The sequence below is a fragment of the Oncorhynchus gorbuscha genome, unplaced genomic scaffold (genome assembly GCF_021184085.1).
Source record: "Oncorhynchus gorbuscha isolate QuinsamMale2020 ecotype Even-year unplaced genomic scaffold, OgorEven_v1.0 Un_scaffold_383, whole genome shotgun sequence".
In the NCBI taxonomy this organism is placed as follows: Eukaryota; Metazoa; Chordata; class Actinopteri; order Salmoniformes; family Salmonidae; genus Oncorhynchus; species Oncorhynchus gorbuscha.
This window is the reverse complement of record NW_025745232.1, coordinates 662,971-683,521: the sequence shown is the minus strand read 5'-3', so window position 1 is coordinate 683,521 and position 20,551 is coordinate 662,971. Positions and strand designations below refer to the sequence as shown.

The 20,551-nt window shown below is 44.5% G+C and overlaps 2 protein-coding genes across 2 annotated transcripts in view; one reads left to right on the top strand and one right to left on the bottom strand.

Moving 5' to 3' along the window:
* The window catches only part of LOC124018034, a 3,095-nt gene extending 683 nt beyond the window's left edge, over window positions 1-2,412 (top strand). Inside the window, exons 2-4 of the mRNA XM_046333284.1 lie at window positions 39-450; window positions 746-856; window positions 2,214-2,412. Of these exons, the coding sequence (XP_046189240.1) occupies window positions 39-450; window positions 746-856; window positions 2,214-2,233 (543 nt within the window). The 3' untranslated portion in view covers window positions 2,234-2,412. The remainder of the gene's footprint in view (window positions 1-38; window positions 451-745; window positions 857-2,213) is intronic.
* A 3,936-nt stretch (window positions 2,413-6,348) lies between these two features.
* The window catches only part of LOC124018039 (stromal interaction molecule 2-like), a 28,443-nt gene continuing 14,240 nt past the window's right edge, over window positions 6,349-20,551 (bottom strand). Inside the window, exons 8-12 of the mRNA XM_046333299.1 lie at window positions 19,279-19,440; window positions 15,850-15,950; window positions 10,839-11,083; window positions 8,420-8,612; window positions 6,349-8,145 (exon numbers count right to left, since the gene is read on the bottom strand). Of these exons, the coding sequence (XP_046189255.1) occupies window positions 6,912-8,145; window positions 8,420-8,612; window positions 10,839-11,083; window positions 15,850-15,950; window positions 19,279-19,440 (1,935 nt within the window). The 3' untranslated portion in view covers window positions 6,349-6,911. The remainder of the gene's footprint in view (window positions 8,146-8,419; window positions 8,613-10,838; window positions 11,084-15,849; window positions 15,951-19,278; window positions 19,441-20,551) is intronic.

Genomic DNA, 20,551 nt, shown 5'->3' with positions numbered 1-20,551 from the left:
ACTGTTCCTCTGCTACCTGTAGGTGCTGTTTCCTCCAGTCAGTTCATCCTAACACTGTTCCTCTGCTACCTGTAGGTGCTGTTTCCTCCAGTCAGGATGGGATCTCTGCAGCAGAGGTGGAGCTGAGAGTCAGACCAGGAGACAACGTCGTTCTTCACTGTGACGTTAGCCACAACGTAGAAACAGTCTGGATCAGAAACTGTTCTGGTGGGAGTGAAACGTGTGAGGTGTCTGTCTTCAAGTCTCTACAGATCCCTGTCCCCCGCTTCACCTTCCTACGGAGGCGGACTCTGAGATCCTATGACTTGCTGATTGAGAACATCGCTGAGTCTGACCTGGGACTGTACTCCTGCAGCACCATGGGGAGAGAAGAGGAGAAGAGATCCGACCAGGTTGTGTATTACCTGGAGGTCTACCTCTATGGAAACATCACCACTCGGATTTCCTTTGGTGAGAACAGACTCCTTATTTACATGTTTCTGTTCAAACGATTGGTTTTATTTTGGGGGGAAAAAAAGTCTATAAAAAGTGTATAAATGTATTTTATAAATGTGGCTAAAATTGATGGAGGATTTGCATTCGTTTAACCGTTGCATCATCAAACGATTTTTTAATGTCAACAATATCAGTGTAAACACAATATTTCCATTTCGCTTGGTGTCATGTGTAAAGGGACTCACTGATTGGTTGGTCTGAAAAGAATATAGAAAGTTGCCCAGTGACGATGTACCTCACCATTAAACAGAGAACAACCAGGACACCCCTGAATGTGGTCTGAGCTGGGTCCTGGTACTGACCTCCAAATCTCTGTTCCTGCTCCTCATTCCTGCTGCCTTCTGGGTCGACAAAATACACAGTGAGTCACGAGGACATTAGGGGGGGTCTCCATTTCTACTGATATCAGTTAGTTTTGTTACGTATCAAGGTGTTTGTCGTGTCAGCAGTTGATGTTATCCTTCAGTAACACAAACCCCAAAGCAAATCAGGGGGAGAAAAAACGTGGTTTATTCAAAGAGAACGAATCATAGATGTTGTGCTGGGAAGTAGATGGTGGATGTTTCTTCTTCCCTGTCCTCGGTGATTCTCTCCTCAGTGATTCTCTCCTCAGTGATTCTCTCCTCGGTGATTCTCTCCTCGGTGATTCTCTCCTCGGTGATTCTCTCCTCAGTGATTCTCTCCTCAGTGATTCTCTCCTCAGTGATTCTCTCCTCAGTGATTCTCTCCTCAGTGATTCTCTCCTCAGTGATTCTCTCCTCAGTGATTCTCTCCTCGGTGATTCTCTCCTCAGTGATTCTCTCCTCAGTGATTCTCTCCTCAGTGATTCTCTCCTCAGTGATTCTCTCCTCAGTGTGATTCTCTCCTCAGTGATTCTCTCCTCAGTGATTCTCTCCTCAGTGATTCTCTCCTCAGTGATTCCTCCACAGTCATTCTCTCCTCAGTGATTCCTCCACAGTGATTCTCTCCTCAGTGATTCTCTCCTCAGTCATTCTCTCCTCAGTCATTCTCTCCTCAGTCATTCTCTCCTCAGTGATTCTCTCCTCAGTGATTCTCTCCTCAGTCATTCTCTCCTCAGTCATTCTCTCCTCAGTGATTCTCTCCTCAGTCATTCTCTCCTCAGTCATTCTCTCCTCAGTCATTCTCTCCTCAGTCATTATCTCCTCAGTCATTCTCTCCTCAGTGATTCTCTCCTTAGTGATTCCTCCACAGAACAAAGGGACAGGGTGTCATTTATAACCCCCCAACGCTAGCCTGTGGTCAACCAATTAGAATTCCTTGCAGTAAAATTGGGCCAATGGCCAAAAAACAAGTATCCTGTTACAGGCTCAATGTATAGACAATTTGCACCAATGAAAGCTCAACGTGTAGACGATTTGCACCAATGAAAGCTCGACGTGTAGACGATTTGGACCAATGAAAGCTCGCCGTGTAGACGATTTGGACCAATGAAAGCTCGACGTGTAGACGATTTGGACCAATGAAAGCTCGCCGTGTAGCTATGAGTCCCGGACTGAAATTCCTACACAGATGTTGACCTGAGAAATAACTCATTTCCATTGATCATTAATGTTGACCTCTAGTCCTCTGTGTTGTGTTTTATCTGAACATATTGTTACAGTCCCTTACTGAATGACATGTCTGTTCTTCCCTGCTGATTACGATGACTATCTGTTGACGTGTGTACTAGTTTTAAAGTTTGTTTTTTGTTATATTAGGAGCCAGGAGGAATGCCTGAAAATAACCAGAGACCAGTCAGTCTCCATGACAACCACTGCAGTTGTTACGTCCCCTGAGAGATATACAGTTGGGCAAAAAAGTATTTAGTCAACCACCACTTGTGCAAGTTCTCCCACTTAAAAAGATGAGAGAGGCCTGTAATTTTCATCATAGGTACACTTCAACTATGACAGACAAAATGAGAAGAAAAAAATCCAGAAAATCACATTGTAGAATTTTTTATGAATTTATTTGCAAATTATGTTGGAAAATAAGTATTTGGTCAATAACAAATGTTATCTCAATACTTTGTCATTGCCAACAAAGGGTATATAACAGAGGTCAAACAAGGTTTTCACACACTGTTGCTGGTATTTTGGCCCATTCCTCTATGCAGATCTCCTCTAGAGCAGTGATGTTGTGGGGCTGTTGCTGGGCAACACAGACTTTCAACTCCCTCCAAAGATTTTCTATGGGGTTGAGATCTGGAGACTGGCTAGGCCACTCCAGGACCTTGAAATGCTTCTTACAAAGCCACTCCTTCGTTGCCCAGGTGGTGTGTTTGGGATCATTGTCATGCTGAAAGACCCGGCCACGTTTCATCTTCAATGCCCTTGCTGATGGAAGGAGGTTTTCACTCAAAATCAGTGCTGTTTTTCTAGAAAATCGTGCGTTTTGTTAATGGAGCCTTTATGCTTTATGTCTTTTTGATTAAAGTTGTGTCACCCATTTTGTTTTAGAACAATTAAATATAGTCCCTTATAAAAAATGTGAATTCTCAATTATGTAAAAAGGTTATCTTTACTTTTATCTGTAGCTATGTTTTAGCATTTTATTTGAGAATATACTGCCACCAAGAAATAAATACTTACAAAACAATGAAAACATTTGAAATGTTGTTAAAATTATTTTTTTAGATTCATCATTATCAATGCATACAAAGTTTCCTTTCAATAAAGTATTTTTAGATATAGTTGACTCTATCCTAGACACCCAAGACTTTCTTTAGATATAGTTGACTCTATCCTAGACACCCAAGACTTTCTTTAGATATAGTTGACTCTATCCTAGACACCCAAGACTTTCTTTAGATATAGTTGACTCTATCCTAGACACCCAAGACTTTCTTTAGATATAGTTGACTCTATCCTAGACACCCAAGACTTTCTTTAGATATAGTTGACTCTATCCTAGACACCCAAGACTTTCTTTAGATATAGTTGACTCTATCCTAGACACCCAAGACTTTCTTTAGATATAGTTGACTCTATCCTAGACACCCAAGACTTTCTTTAGATATAGTTGACTCTATCCTAGACACCCAAGACTTTCTTTAGATATAGTTGACTCTATCCTAGACAAAAGACTTTCTTTAGATATAGTTGACTCTATCCTAGACACCCAAGACTTTCTTTAGATATAGTTGACTCTATCCTAGACACCCAAGACTTTCTTTAGATCATAGTTTCTTTAGATATAGTTGACTCTATCCTAGACACCCAAGACTTTCTTTAGATATAGTTGACTCTATCCTAGACACCCAAGACTTTCTTCAGATATAGTTGACTCTATCCTAGACACCCAAGACTGTAAAACAGTCAATAAAATACATTTTATTTAATTAACAAACAAGTAAATGATGTAATGAAAAAAATGTTTTACATTAAGGTTTTGAGAAACTATCCCCCCAAAGGCACCTTCAAGCCCAGTAAACGAATCACCTTGAAAAGAAAAACTGAACTTCCACAAAGATAAAGAACAGAACAATTCTCAAAAACAAGCCAATTTAAATTAGATACATTTTGTTTAAAAAAAGCTCAGTTACAAAAGAAACCAAAAGCAACAGTTCTGGTGGTTAGAGTGTTGGGACACTAACCGAAAGGTTGTTGGATCAAATCCCCGAGCTGACAAGGTAAACAACCTGTTGTTCTGCCCCTGAACAATGCAGTTAACCCACTGTTCCTAGACCAGTTAACCCACTGTTCCTAGGCCAGTTAACCCACTGTTCCTAGACCAGTTAACCCTTTGTTCCTAGGCCAGTTAACCCACTGTTCCTAGACCAGTTAACCCACTGTTCCTAGACCAGTTAACCCACTGTTCCTAGACCAGTTAACCCACTGTTCCTAGACCAGTTAACCCACTGTTCCTAGACCAGTTAACCCTTTGTTCCTAGGCCAGTTAACCCTTTGTTCCTAGGCCAGTTAACCCACTGTTCCTAGACCAGTTAACCCACTGTTCCTAGACCAGTTAAACCACTGTTCCTAGGCCAGTTAACCCACTGTTCCTAGACCAGTTAACCCACTGTTCCTAGACCAGTTAACCCACTGTTCCTAGACCAGTTAATCCACTGTTCCTAGACCAGTTAACCCAGTGTTCCTAGGCCAGTTAACCCAGTGTTCCTAGGTCAGTTAACTGTTCCTAGGCCAGTTAACCCACTGTTCCTAGACCAGTTAACCCAGTGTTCCTAGGCGAGTTAACTGTTCCTAGGCCAGTTAACCCACTGTTCCTAGACCAGTTAACCCAGTGTTCCTAGGCCAGTTAACTGTTCCTAGGCCAGTTAACCCACTGTTCCTAGGCCAGTTAACCCAGTGTTCCTAGGCCAGTTAACTGTTCCTAGGCCAGTTAACCCACTGTTCCTAGACCAGTTAACCCACTGTTCCTAGGCCAGTTAACCCACTGTTTCTAGGCCAGTTAACCCACTGTTCCTAGGCCAGTTAACCCACTGTTCCTAGGCCAGTTAACCCACTGTTCCTAGGCCAGTTAACCCACTGATCCTAGACCAGTTAACCCACTGTTCCTAGACCAGTTAACTTAAACTTAAAGCTTTTCAACTAATTTCCAGATTTTCGCTCTTGATTCTGGGAATCTTCTTACCAGGATTCAAGGAAAACCTGGGAAACCTAAATGTTGCAACTGTACACATACTAGAAATCTCCCCCCAAGCAAAGCTCTGCGACTGCACTGAGAAAACGGTCTAGGAACCATTGAGAAGCACTGTGACTGAACTGACTAAAAAGGTCTAGGAACCATTAACTGTTCCTAGGCCAGTTAACCCACTGTTCCTAGGCCAGTTAACCCAATGTTCCTAGGCCAGTTAACCCACTGTTCCTAGACCAGTTAACCCACTGTTCCTAGGCCAGTTAACCCACTGATCCTAGACCAGTTAACCCACTGATCCTAGACCAGTTAACCCACTGTTCCTAGACCAGTTAACCCACTGTTCCTAGGTCAGTTAACTGTTCCTAGGCCAGTTAAGCCACTGTTCCTAGGTCAGTTAACTGTTCCTAGACCAGTTAACCCAGTGTTCCTAGGCCAGTTAACTGTTAAGCATTAAGTTAACTGTTAACCATTAAGAAGCACTGTGACTGAACTGACTAAAAAGGTCTAGGAACCATTGAACAGCACTGTGACTGCACTGAGAAAAATGTCTAGGAACCACTGAACAGCACTGTGACTGAACTGAGAAAAAGGTCTAGGAACCATTGAGAAGCACTGTGACTGAACTGACTAAAAAGGTCTAGGAACCATTGAACAGCACTGTGACTGAACTGAGAAAAAAAGTCAAGGAACCACTGAGCAGCACTCCCCCCAATCCAAATAAACTACAGTTGCTTCTATCGTACAGGAGAAGAGCTCCAAAGAAATGCTCCCTAGTCAAGAAATAAATATCTCAGCTCTAAAACACCCAACGCTGAACATAGGAGGCGATCAAACATAGTATGGGATCACATTGCTTCCAAACGAAGTTGAAACGGGACACCCATCATTGGTCTACTTATTAAGACTTCCTTGCAGAGACAACATTTGGGCACCATGGGTTATCTTACACCCTTTATCCTCTCTGTCCCTCTGAGGACAATACTATGAAAGCAGGATCAATGAGTTAGCTAGCTAACTTGCCTAAACGTTATGAAAATAGCTTTAAGCTTGAAATGGGCATTGTGTAATTGACTAAACAACCAAAGACACACATATAATAATAATAATAATATATGCCATTTAGCAGACGCTTTTATCCAAAGCGACTTACAGTCATGTGTGCATACATTCTACGTATGGGTGGTCCCGGGGATCGAACCCACTACCCTGGCGTTACATGCTCTACCAACTGAGCTACAGAAAGACCACATATCTAAGGTTAGCTTTTCTTAAATGAACCAGAAAACCAATAGTTATTTCTGGTTATTTATCAAAGTTAGATGGTTTACAATGGTCAATTAAAAGATAGCTGGTTAATTGATTCTGCTTTGTAGTACCAAAATAGTCCCGAAACTATAGCAACGACTGTGTTCCTGTTTTCAGAGTATTCCGTCTAGTATGAGTTGAAACAGTTTTAGAGACTGCTATGTCAACTCAAGAGTTTGGTACCTGCCCATCGACTAGCCATTGCCAAAATAACATGTTGTCCGGCAATCTGCGCGTTATCGGCCAGAACACTATTTTTCTGGGTTTCAAAAATCAGTCTTTGTTGGCTTTGAAAAAAAATGTGCAATCCTATTGCTCATGTTTTTTTCTTTCAAACATGTAATCCCAGCCAAACAGTCCGTGTCGGTTTTTAGAAAATCAAATCTATAAGACCAATGTTCATGTTTCCTCTCAGCTTTTCCTGGCTGAGGTCTTATCCAGAGTTTCATAACCTCAAGAAACTTCCTGGTTCAAGAATTTACATTAAAAAGTGTTTAAATTCCAGTTAACGGTCAGAGATTGTTCAGGCCCCCTTGTGGCAGTTCTGGGGTATGATCTTTCCTCTTCTTAAAAAGGCTCTTGAGTTTGGACGACTTCGTGCTTTTGTCTTTGTCCTTTTGGTGCCTCTCGCCTCTCATCTCCGGGGGCAACGTGTTTAGGGACCGGCTGCTCCTTGGGGGCGGAACAGGAGGATTCCCTTCTTGCTCTCTTCCTTCCGTGATCCTCTGGGGCATGTCAGGGGTCGTTGCTGGGGTGATACAGGACTTCTCCAGAATACCGTCATACACCAGTTCGGTCAGGTGATCGGAGGTATAAGGATCAGGGGACTGGGTTTGTTTCCATGGTGTGGACAAGGTGAGGTCAGGTTGTCCGAACTGACCCCAATCCAAAACCTGGGGATCGTGACCCAACTGGGACGACCCTGCATACTCCTCCCTGGATATCCTCCGTTTGGGGATTTCTGGGGTACTGTCGACCCTGTCCGGATAGATCTTCCCAGTGGGAGTGTCTATGGATCTGTCAACCTTATCGCTGTTTGTTCGTCTGCTAGTGTGAGAGCACATCTTATGCTGTTCGTCTATCGATATCTTCCTCGTGGCGGCAGATGGTGGTTCCACTGGGAACTCCATCTTCTTCCTGAGCATCTTGTGAGAAGAGTTGCTGTCCAGATGAAGGGTCAGTTTGTCTCTGGCCATCGCCATCCTCCTCTGAGCGCTGTCGGCTAAGAAGTCCACCTCCTCTCGGGATCTCGTTGGGGTTCCAACGGCCGCCACCATTTCTTCTCTGGGTCTTCCTCTCATGGAGTTGTTGAATGAGGCTTCTCCCCTGCTCTCTCTCATCATCTGCCTGGAGCCGGTGTCCAAAGACACACCGATCATGTCTGTAGATAGAAGAGACCTCTTCTTTGAGACGTGAGTCTCCAACGGAACCTCGTGACACTCATCTCTGAATGACTTCCTGGAGACGTTGTCCATCGAACGCCCCAATACCTTTTTGGCTGCTGCGTCGGCGGCGGGGAGGTCCATGGAAGTCTCACTTTGGACTCTTTGCATTTTCCTTGGAGCAGCGTTGTCCACAGAAGAAGAGTCCGGCTCGTCTTTAGATGATGTCTTCAATGTGGCTTCATCCAAGGAAGCTTCCAGTTCTTCTCTAGACATCTTACAAACGGGGGATTCCGTTCCGGAAGGTTCTGATGACCTTCTGCTGACAGGAGGGGTCCTGTCAGAATAAATTACCTGAGAATCTCTGTAGAGAGAAGGAGAGAGAGGGGAGTGGGGGAGAGAGGGGGGCAGAGATGGAGAGGGAGAGAGAGGGGAGAGGGGGAGGGAGAGTGAGTGAGTGAGAGATATAGAGACAAACCACCAAGGTTCACAAAGTTTCAATCATATATTGAAAATACTGTGTCACCGTGAATTACCTTGTAATCTGTGGACACAGAGAAGCATTGTAGAAAATTGGAATCCAAGTTGGAACTTCAGTTTATTTCCTAAATTGACTGAATTGAAATTGTGCGACTCACCCCCTCCACTGGGCGTTGATGAAGATCTGCTCCTCTTCCTCGAAGCAGGGGAGCGTGGTGTGGATAGGGATCAGGATATCAGGTTCAGAGTAGGAGGATGAGGAAGAGGAAGAGGAGGCGTGTCCAGAACGCCGTTGACGACACACGGCGGAGGTAGAGCCACGAGAGCGAGGGGAGCGCTTCATTGGTGGAACTAGGGTTGCAAAGGGAAGGGAACATTCCCCAGAACTTTTTTTGTAAATATCAGAAAAATGTGGGACAAATTCTGGGGACAATATTGGGGAATTAATGGAAAACCTTGCAAAAATAAAACTAAACCTGATTCAACTAAGCAGCTAATCACTTATACCTTGAATCGGGTATGGCAGTGGTTCTCCAACCTCTCCTCAGGACTCCCAGCTGTTCCCAACCTCTCCTCAGGACAACTAGCTGTTCCCAACCTCTCCTCAGGACTCCCAGCTGTTCCCAACCTCTCCTCAGGACAACTAGCTGTTCCCAACCTCTCCTCAGGACTCCCAGCTGTTCCCAACCTCTCCTCAGGACTCCCAGCTGTTCCCAACCTCTCCTCAGGACTCCCAGCTGTTCCCAACCTCTCCTCAGGACAACTAGCTGTTCCCAACCTCTCCTCAGGACTCCCAGCTGTTCCCAACCTCTCCTCAGGACAACTAGCTGTTCCCAACCTCTCCTCAGGACTCCCAGCTGTTCCCAACCTCTCCTCAGGACTCCCAGCTGTTCCCAACCTCTCCTCAGGACTCCCAGCTGTTCCCAACCTCTCCTCAGGACTCCCAGCTGTTCCCAACCTCTCCTCAGGACTCCCAGCTGTTCCCAACCTCTCCTCAGGACTCCCAGCTGTTCCCAACCTCTCCTCAGGACAACTAGCTGTTCCCAACCTCTCCTCAGGACTCCCAGCTGTTCCCAACCTCTCCTCAGGACTCCCAGCTGTTCCCAACCTCTCCTCAGGACTCCCAGCTGTTCCCAACCTCTCCTCAGGACTCCCAGCTGTTCCCAACCTCTCCTCAGGACTCCCAGCTGTTCCCAACCTCTCCTCAGGACTCCCAGCTGTTCCCAACCTCTCCTCAGGACTCCCAGCTGTTCCCAACCTCTCCTCAGGACAACTAGCTGTTCCCAACCTCTCCTCAGGACTCCCAGCTGTTCCCAACCTCTCCTCAGGACAACTAGCTGTTCCCAACCTCTCCTCAGGACTCCCAGCTGTTCCCAACCTCTCCTCGGGACAACTAGCTGTTCCCAACCTCTCCTCAGGACTCCCAGCTGTTCCCAACCTCTCCTCAGGACAACTAGCTGTTCCCAACCTCTCCTCAGGACTCCCAGCTGTTCCCAACCTCTCCTCAGGACAACTAGCTGTTCCCAACCTCTCCTCAGGACAACTAGCTGTTCCAAACCTCTCCTCAGGACTCCCAGCTGTTCCCAACCTCTCCTCAGGACAACTAGCTGTTCCCAACCTCTCCTCAGGACTCCCAGCTGTTCCCAACCTCTCCTCAGGACAACTAGCTGTTCCCAACCTCTCCTCAGGACAACTAGCTGTTCCCAACCTCTCCTCAGGACAACTAGCTGTTCCCAACCTCTCCTCAGGACTCCCAGCTGTTCCCAACCTCTCCTCAGGACAACTAGCTGTTCCAAACCTCTCCTCAGGACAACTAGCTGTTCCCAACCTCTCCTCAGGACAACTAGCTGTTCCCAACCTCTCCTCAGGACAACTAGCTGTTCCCAACCTCTCCTCAGGACTCCCAGCTGTTCCCAACCTCTCCTCAGGACAACTAGCTGTTCCAAACCTCTCCTCAGGACAACTAGCTGTTCCCAACCTCTCCTCAGGACAACTAGCTGTTCCCAACCTCTACTCAGGACAACTAGCTGTTCCCAACCTCTCCTCAGGACAACTAGCTGTTCCAAACCTCTCCTCAGGACAACTAGCTGTTCCAAAACTCTCCTCAGGACAACTAGCTGTTCCCAACCTCTCCTCAGGACAACTAGCTGTTCCCAACCTCTCCTCAGGACAACTAGCTGTTCCAAACCTCTCCTCAGGACAACTAGCCGTTCCCAATCTCTTCTCAGGACCCCCAGCCATTTCCAACCTCTCCTCAGGACCCCCAGCCATTCCCAATCTCTCCTCAGGACCCCCAGCCGTTCCCAATCTCTTCTCAGGACCCCCAGCCATTCCCAACCTCTCCTCAGGACCCCCTTCCATGTGTTTGATCTATTCCAGAGCTAGCACCTGATTCAACGTGTGAACTAATCGTCAAGCCCTTGACTAGGTATGGGCATGAGATTGATTACCATGGTGATCCCATAAAAATACACTCACCGTGATGTAAATCTGTTTGCATAAACACGTCTCCTTAATAATGACCATATTATATTCTCATTATATTGACCAACTGAGCGACTGATTGCTATAACCTACCTAAGATGGATGCTGAGGGGTCTTCCATCAAATCCTCCAGAGAGCCTTGTATTGTTTCATGACAGGAAGGGAAAGTGGGTACAGACACCCGGGGCATCGCCACCCAGTTAGAGTCTGAATACAGCGTGGCTGTCAGGCTGGCCAGGCCAGAGTTCCTGAGGAGAGGGAAACCACACAGACGCTCTATCTGTTGCCAGCGGTGGAGACGCTCCCGTAGGCAGGCCGTGACTTCTGATAGGGCGTTCCTGTGAGGGATGTAAAGCACAGTGTGCGTCAGCTAGTTAACGTCTGGTAGGGCGTTCCTGTGAGGGATGTAAAGCACAGTGTGCGTCAGCTAGTTAAAGTCTGGTAGGGCGTTCCTGTGAGGGATGTCAAAAGCACAGTGTGGGTCAGCTAGTTAACATCTGGTAGGGCGTTCCTGTGAGGGATGTAAAGCACAGTGTGGGTCAGCTAGTTAACATCTGATAGGGCGTTCCTGTGAGGGATGTCAAAAGCACAGTGTGGGTCAGCTAGTTAACGTCTGGTAGGGCGTTCCTGTGAGGGATGTCAAAAGCACAGTGTGCAGCTAGTTAACGTCTGGTAGGGCGTTCCTGTGAGGGATAGCACAGTGTGGGTCAGCTATTAGTTTCTGTGTTCCTGTGAGGGATGTAAAGCACAGTGTGGTCAAATCTGTTTAAAAAAAAACAGGGCGTTCCTGTGAGGATGTAAAACAGTGTGGGTCAGCTAAAACCCACGTTAACGTCTGTAGGGCGTTCCTGTGAGGGATGTAAAAACGCACAGTGTGTCAGCTAAAACGTGTGAGGGATGTAAAGCACAGTGTGGGTCAGCTAGTTAACGTCTGGTAGGGCGTTCCTGTGAGGGATGTAAAGCACAGTGTGGGTCAGCTAGTTAACGTCTGGTAGGGCGTTCCTGTGAGGGATGTAAAGCACAGTGTGGGTCAGCTAATTAACATCTGATAGGGCGTTCCTGTGAGGGATGTCAAAAGCCCAGTGTACATCAGCTAGTTAACGTCTGATAGGGCGTTCCTGTGATCCAACACACAGGTGCAGACTGTTATAAGATATTAACATGTCAGCTATGTCAACACAACAGACATTAGTTTAGTGTGTTACCGTGACAAAACGACGTCAAATCTGTTTAAAAAAAAACACGTCAACTCCGTCACAATAAAAACGTCAACTCAGTCACAAAAACCCACGTCAACTCTGTCACAATAAAAACGTCAACTCTGTCACAAAAACCCACGTCAACTCAGTCACAAAAACCCACATCAACTCTGTCACAAAAACCCACATCAACTCCGTCACAAAAACCCACATCAACTCCGTCACAAAAACCCACATCAACTCCGTCACAAAAACCCACATCAAATCTGTCACAAAAACCCACGTCAACTCTGTCACAAAAACCCACGTCAACTCAGTCACAATAAAAACGTCAACTCTGTCACAAAAACCCACGTCAACTCAGTCACAAAAACCCACATCAAATCCGTCACAAAAACCCACATCAACTCCGTCACAAAAACCCACATCAACTCTGTCACAAAAACCCACGTCAACTCTGTCACAAAAACCCACGTCAACTCCGTCACAATAAAAACGTCAACTCTGTCACAAAAACCCACGTCAACTCAGTCACAATAAAAACGTCAACTCTGTCACAAAAACCCACGTCAACTCAGTCACAAAAACCCACATCAACTCTGTCACAAAAAACCACATCAACTCCGTCACAAAAACCCACATCAACTCCGTCACAAAAACCCACATCAACTCCGTCACAAAAACCCACGTCAACTCTGTCACAAAAAACCACGTCAACTCTGTCACAAAAACCCACGTCAACTCAGTCACAATAAAAACGTCAACTCTGTCACAAAAACCCACATCAACTCAGTCACAAAAAAAAACTCCTGTCAAAAAACCCACATCAACTCCGTCAAAAAACCCACATCAACTCCGTCAAAAAAAAACCTCAACTCTGTCACAAAAAACCACGTCAACTCTGTCACAAAAACCCACGTCAACTCAGTCACAATAAAAACGTCAACTCTGTCACAAAAACCCACGTCAACTCTGTCACAAAAACCCACGTCAACTCAGTCACAATAAAAACGTCAACTCTGTCACAAAAACCCACATCAACTCCGTCACAAAAACCCACATCAACTCCGTCACAATAAAAACGTCAACTCTGTCACAAAAACCCACATCAACTCCGTCACAAAAACCCACATCAACTCCGTCACAAAAAAAACGTCAACTCCGTCACAATAAAAACCTGTCAACTCAGTCACAAAAACCCACGTCAACTCTGTCACAATAAAAACGTCAACTCCGTCACAAAAACCCACATCAACTCCGTCACAATAAAAACGTCAACTCTGTCACAAAAACCCACATCAACTCCGTCACAAAAACCCACATCAACTCCGTCACAATAAAAACCTGTCAACTCTGTCACAAAAACCCACATCAACTCTGTCACAAAAACCCACGTCAACTCTGTCACAAAAACCCACGTCAACTCTGTCACAAAAACCCACGTCAACTCTGTCACAAAAACCCACGTCAACTCTGTCACAAAAACCCACGTCAACTCTGTCACAAAAACCCACATCAACTCCGTCACAAAAACCCACATCAACTCCGTCACAAAAACCCACATCAACTCCGTCACAAAAACCCACATCAACTCTGTCACAAAAACCCACGTCAACTCTGTCACAAAAACCCACGTCAACTCAAAAACCCACGTTTCAACTCTGTCACAAAAACCCACGTCAACTCTGTCACAATAAACCACGTCAACTCAGTCACAAAAACCCATGTCAACTCCGTCATAAAAACACAAGAACACCAACTGCAACTCACAGTTGTGGACCGTTGGCACAGATGAATGAACAAAAGCACAACATGGGACAATTGAGCTTCTGATGTTATCAAATCAGATAAATAGCCTCCATGTAAGTAAGAGAGTAAACAAGGTTTCTAGTTGAGGTTAGTTACAATGTAAGTAAGAGAGTAAACAAGGTTTCTAGTTGAGGTTAGTTACAATGTTAAACAAGGTTTCTAGTTGAGGTTAGTTAAGTAAGTAAGAGAGTAAACAAGGTTTCTAGTTGAGGTTAGTTACAATGTAAGTAAGAGAGTAAACAAGGTTTCTAGTTGAGGTTAGTTACAATGTAAGTAAGAGAGTAAACAAGGTTTCTAGTTGAGGTTAGTTACAATGTAAGTAAGAGAGTAAACAAGGTTTCTAGTTGAGGTTAGTTACAATGTAAGTAAGAGAGTAAACAAGGTTTCTAGTGGAGGTTAGTTACAATGTAAGTAAGAGAGTAAACAAGGTTTCTAGTTGAGGTTAGTTACAATGTAAGTAAGAGAGTAAACAAGGTTTCTAGTTGAGGTTAGTTACAATGTAAGTAAGAGAGTAAACAAGGTTTCTAGTTGAGGTTAGTTACAATGTAAGTAAGAGAGTAAACAAGGTTTCTAGTTGAGGTTAGTTAAAATGTAAGTAAGAGAGTAAACAAGGTTTCTAGTTGAGGTTAGTTAAAATGTAAGTAAGAGAGTAAACAAGGTTTCTAGTTGAGGTTAGTTACAATGTAAGTAAGAGAGTAAACAAGGTTTCTAGTTGAGGTTAGTTACAATGTAAGTAAGAGAGTAAACAAGGTTTCTAGTTGAGGTTAGTTACAATGTAAGTAAGAGAGTAAACAAGGTTTCTAGTTGAGGTTAGTTACAATGTAAGTAAGAGAGTAAACAAGGTTTCTAGTTGAGGTTAGTTACAATGTAAGTAAGAGAGTAAACAAGGTTTCTAGTTGAGGTTAGTTACAATGTAAGTAAGAGAGTAAACAAGGTTTCTAGTTGAGGTTAGTTACAATGTAAGTAAGAGAGTAAACAAGGTTTCTAGTTGAGGTTAGTTACAATGTAAGTAAGAGAGTAAACAAGGTTTCTAGTTGAGGTTAGTTACAATGTAAGTAAGAGAGTAAACAAGGTTTCTAGTTGAGGTTAGTTACAATGTAAGTAAGAGAGTAAACAAGGTTTCTAGTTGAGGTTAGTTACAATGTAAGTAAGAGAGTAAACAAGGTTTCTAGTTGAGGTTAGTTACAATGTAAGTAAGAGAGTAAACAAGGTTTCTAGTTGAGGTTAGTTACAATGTAAGTAAGAGAGTAAACAAGGTTTCTAGTTGAGGTTAGTTAAAATGTAAGTAAGAGAGTAAACAAGGTTTCTAGTTGAGGTTAGTTACAATGTAAGTAAGAGAGTAAACAAGGTTTCTAGTGGAGGTTAGTTACAATGTAAGTAAGAGAGTAAACAAGGTCTCTAGTTGAGGTTAGTTACAATGTAAGTAAGAGAGTAAACATGGTTTCTAGTTGAGGTTAGTTACAATGTAAGTAAGAGAGTAAACAAGGTTTCTAGTTGAGGTTAGTTACAAGTCCAGTGTCTTGGCTTCACATCAGTTCAAAAGACTGAAGAGTGACTGAAGAGACCGCCTGGGAGCTGTGTGGGAGAGCCAATCAGATCACACAACTTTAATTCTGCCAATGAGAGGACTACATAAAAAAATATTCTGCATGCATGGTTAGGATTGGACAAAACGGATGAAAAGTAGATTCATGTCAAATTAAAATGTCCATTAGTCTAACGTGGAATTCTCGTCTCGTCACATTTTCATTGACTAAAACTAAAAGTAATTTGTTACAGTTATGGGTTTTTTCTCCAGGGCATCTGGTCTCGTTATCATCATAGTTTCAGTCAGGAAAAATAGGTTGCTGACAAGTATCTTTTGTCATAGTTATTGTTGACTAAATTAACCCTGTGTGTGTGTGTGTGTGTGTGTGTGTGTGTGTGTGTGTGTGTGTGTGTGTGTGTGTGTGTGTGTGTGTGTGTGTGTGTGTGTGTGTGTGTGTGTGTGTGTGTGTGTGTGTGTGTGTGTGTGTGTGTGTGTGTGTGTGTGTGTGTGTGTGTGTGTGTGTGTGTGTGTGTGTGTGTGTGTGTGTGTGTGTGTGTGTCTCTCTCACTTGGCCTCCAGGATCTTGGTGTCAACATCGTCCAGTGAGGAGCTGTGAGCCACGTGGAACGTCCCCATGAGGGAACTCCTCTTCTTCTTGATCTTCTCTGCCTGGACAGGATATACACAGACCAAGGGGTTAATATGAGGTCACATCCTCCTGGACAGGATATACACAGACCAAGGGGTTCATATGAGGTCACATCCTCCTGGTCATGTCCACACCAGGGGTTAATATGAGGTCACATCCTCCTGGTCATGTCCACACCAGGGGTTAATACGAGGTCACATCCTCCTGGTTATGTCCATACCAAGGGGTTAATATGAGGTCACATCCTCCTGGTCATGTCCACACCTACCAAGGGGTTAATATGAGGTCACATCCTCCTGGACAGGATATACACAGACCAAGGGGTTCATATGAGGTCACATCCTCCTGGACAGGATATACACAGACCAAGGGGTTAATATGAGGTCACATCCTCCTGGTCATGTCCACACCAGGGGTTAATATGAGGTCACATCCTCCTGGTCATGTCCACACCAGGGGTTAATATGAGGTCACATCCTCCTGGTCATGTCCACACCAAGGGGTTAATATGAGGTCACATCCTCCTGGTCATGTCCACACCAGGGGTTAATATGAGGTCACATCCTCCTGGTTATGTCCATACCAAGGGGTTAATATGAGGTCACATCCTCCTGGTCATGTCCACACCTACCAAGGGGTTAATATGAGGTCACATCCTCCTGGTTATGTCCATACCAAGGGGTTAATATGAGGTCACATCCTCCTGGTCATGTCCACACCAAGGGTTAATAATGAGGTCACATCCTCCTGGACAATAATCCACAGACCAAGGGGTTCAACTATGAGGTCACATCCTCCTGGTCATAATCCACCACCAACCAATCAACTAATCACCAACCAACCAATCAACTAATCCACCAACCAATCAACTAATCCACCAACCAACCAATCCACCAACCAACCAATCAACTAATCCACCAACCAACCAATCAACTAATCCACCAACCAACCAATCAACTAATCCACCAACCAACCAATCAACTAATCCACCAACCAACCAATCAACTAATCCACCAACCAACCAATCAACTAATCCACCAACCAACCAATCAACTAATCCACCAACCAACCAATCCACTAATCCACCAACCAACCAATCCACCAACCAACCAATCAACTAATCCACCAACCAACCAATCAACTAATCCACCAACCAACCAATCAACTAATCCACCAACCAACCAATCAACTAATCCACCAACCAACCAATCAACTAATCCACCAACCAACCAATCAACTAATCCACCAACCAACCAACCAATCAACTAATCCACCAACCAACCAATCAACTAATCCACCAACCAACCAATCAACTAATCCACCAACCAACCAATCAACTAATCCACCAACCAACCAATCAACTAATCCACCAACCAACCAATCAACTAATCCACCAACCAACCAATCAACTAATCCACCAACCAACCAATCAACTAATCCACCAACCAACCAATCAACTAATCCACCAACCAACTAATCCAAACCAATCCAATCAACTAACCAAACCAATCAACTAATCCACCAACCAACCAACTAATCCACCAACCAATCAACCAACTAATCCATCAACCAACCAATCAACTAATCCACCAACCAATCAACTAATCCACCAACCAATCAACTAATCCACCAACCAATCAACTAATCCACCAACCAACCAATCAACTAATCCACCAACCAACCAATCAACTAATCCACCAACCAACCAATCAACTAATCCACCAACCAACTAATCCACCAACCAACCAATCAACTAATCCACCAACCAACCAACTAATCCACCAACCAATCAACTAATCCACCAACCAACCAACTAATCCACCAACCAACTAACTAATCCACCAACCAATCAACTAATCCACCAACCAATCAACTAATCCACCAACCAATCAACTAATCCACCAACCAACCAATCAACTAATCCACCAACCAACCAACTAATCCACCAACCAACTAACTAATCCACCAACCAATCAACTAATCCACCAACCAATCAACTAATCCACCAACCAACCAACTAATCCACCAACCAATCAACTAATCCACCAACCAACCAATCAACTAATCCACCAACCAACCAACTAATCCACCAACCAATCAACTAATCCACCAACCAATCAACTAATCCACCAACCAATCAACTAATCCACCAACCAACCAACTAATCCACCAACCAACTAATCCACCAACCAACCAACTAATCCACCAACCAACCAACTAATCCACCAACCAACTAACTAATCCACCAACCAATCAACTAATCCACCAACCAATCAACTAATCCACCAACCAACCAATCAACTAATCCACCAACCAACCAACCAATCAACTAATCCAACCAACCAACCAATCAACTAATCCACCAACCAACCAATCAACCAACCACTAATCCACCAACCAACCAACTAATCCACCAACCAATCAACTAATCCACCAACCAATCAACTAATCCACCAACCAATCAACTAATCCACCAACCAACCAATCAACTAATCCACCAACCAACCAACTAATCCACCAACCAACTAACTAATCCACCAACCAATCAACTAATCCACCAACCAACCAACTAATCCACCAACCAACCAACTAATCCACCAACCAATCAACTAATCCACCAACCAACCAATCAACTAATCCACCAACCAACCAACTAATCCACCAACCAATCAACTAATCCACCAACCAACCAATCAACTAATCCACCAACCAACTAACTAATCCACCAACCAACCAACTAATCCACCAACCAACTAATCCACCAACCAACCAATCAACTAATCCACCAACCAACCAACCAACTAATCCACCAACCAACTAACTAATCCACCAACCAACCAACTAATCCACCAACCAATCAACTAATCCACCAACCAACCAATCAACTAATCCACCAACCAACCAACCAATCAACTAATCCACAAACCAACCAACCAATCAACTAATCCACCAACCAACCAATCAACCAACCACTCAACTAATCCACCAACCAACCAACCAATCCACCAACCACTCAACTAATCCACCAACCAACCAACTAATCAACCAACCACTCAACTAATCCACCAACCAACCAACTAATCAACCAACCACTCAACTAATCCACCAACCAACCAACTAATCAACCAACCACTCAACTAATCCACCAACCAACCAACTAATCAACCAACCACTCAACTAATCCACCAACCAACCAACTAATCAACCAACCACTCAACTAATCCACCAACCAACCAACTAATCAACCAACCACTCAACTAATCCACCAACCAACCAACTAATCCACCAACCAACCAACCACCCACTCAACTAATCCACCAACCAACCAACCAATCAGTAGTCTCCCACCTCCTCCTTGGCTGTGTTGAGCTGCAACTCAGCGCTGTGCTTCTTGATGTTGTAGTACTGCACCTCCACCTCGTGGGTCAGCTGTAGCCAGAGCTGTAGGGCCTCCGGGACAGACCAGTACGCCATCATGTCCTTCTCTGCCTTCTTTAATGCTCCCCGAACCTAGATACACACACACACACACACACAAATGCACACACATGCATGCACAGGCACACACACACACAGGCACACACACAGGCACACACAGGCACACACACACACAGGCACACACACACACAGGCACACACACAGGCACACACACACACACACACACAGGCACACACACAGGCACACACACAGGAGAAGGAATGGGTTCAAGGTTTTGATTGATGGATGGACCGTTTTTACCACCAGCCTTGAGCCAATACTGATATTGTTTCCTACACTGAGTTAGAGTTAGTTAAGGTATTGTTAGGTAGAGTTAGGTAGGGTTAGGTAGGGTTAGGTAGGGTTAGGGTCCTACACTGAGTTAGAGTTAGTTAAGGTATTGTTAGGTAGAGTTAGGTAGGGTTAGGTAGGGTTAGGTAGGGTTCGGTAGGGTTAGGTAGGTTTAGGTAGGGTTCGGTAGGGTTAGGGTCCTACACTGAGTTAGAGTTAGTTAAGGTAAGGTTAGGTAGGGTTAGGTAGGGTTAGGGTCCTACACTGAGTTAGAGTTTGTTAAGGTAAGGTTAGGTAGGGTTAGGTAAGTGTTAGGTAGGGTTAGGTAGTGTTAGGTAAGGTTAGGTAGGGTTAGGTAGGGTTAGGTAGGGTTAGGTAAGGTTAGGTAGGGTTAGGTAGGGTTCGGTAGGGTTAGGGTCCTACACTGAGTTAGAGTTAGTTAAGGTAGTGTTAGGTAGTGTTAGGTAAGGTTAGGTGGGTTAGGTAGGGTTAGGGTCCTACACTGAGTTAGAGTTAGTTAAGGTAAGGTTAGGTAGGGTTAGGTAGGGTTAGGGTCCTACACTGAGTTAGAGTTAGTTAAGGTAAGGTTAGGTAGGGTTAGGGTCCTACACTGAGTTAGAGTTAGTTAAGGTAAGGTTAGGTAGGGTTAGGTAGGGTTAGGGTCCTACACTGAGTTAGAGTTTGTTAAGGTAAGGTTAGGTAGGGTTAGGGTCCTACACTGACTTAGAGTTAGTTAAAGGTAGGGTTAGGTTCCTACACTGTGGACTTTGCTTCAGTTTGGATTAGAGTTAGCTAAGGTAAGGTTAGGTAGGGTAAGGTTAGGTAGGGTAAGGTTAGGTAGGGTAAGGTTAGG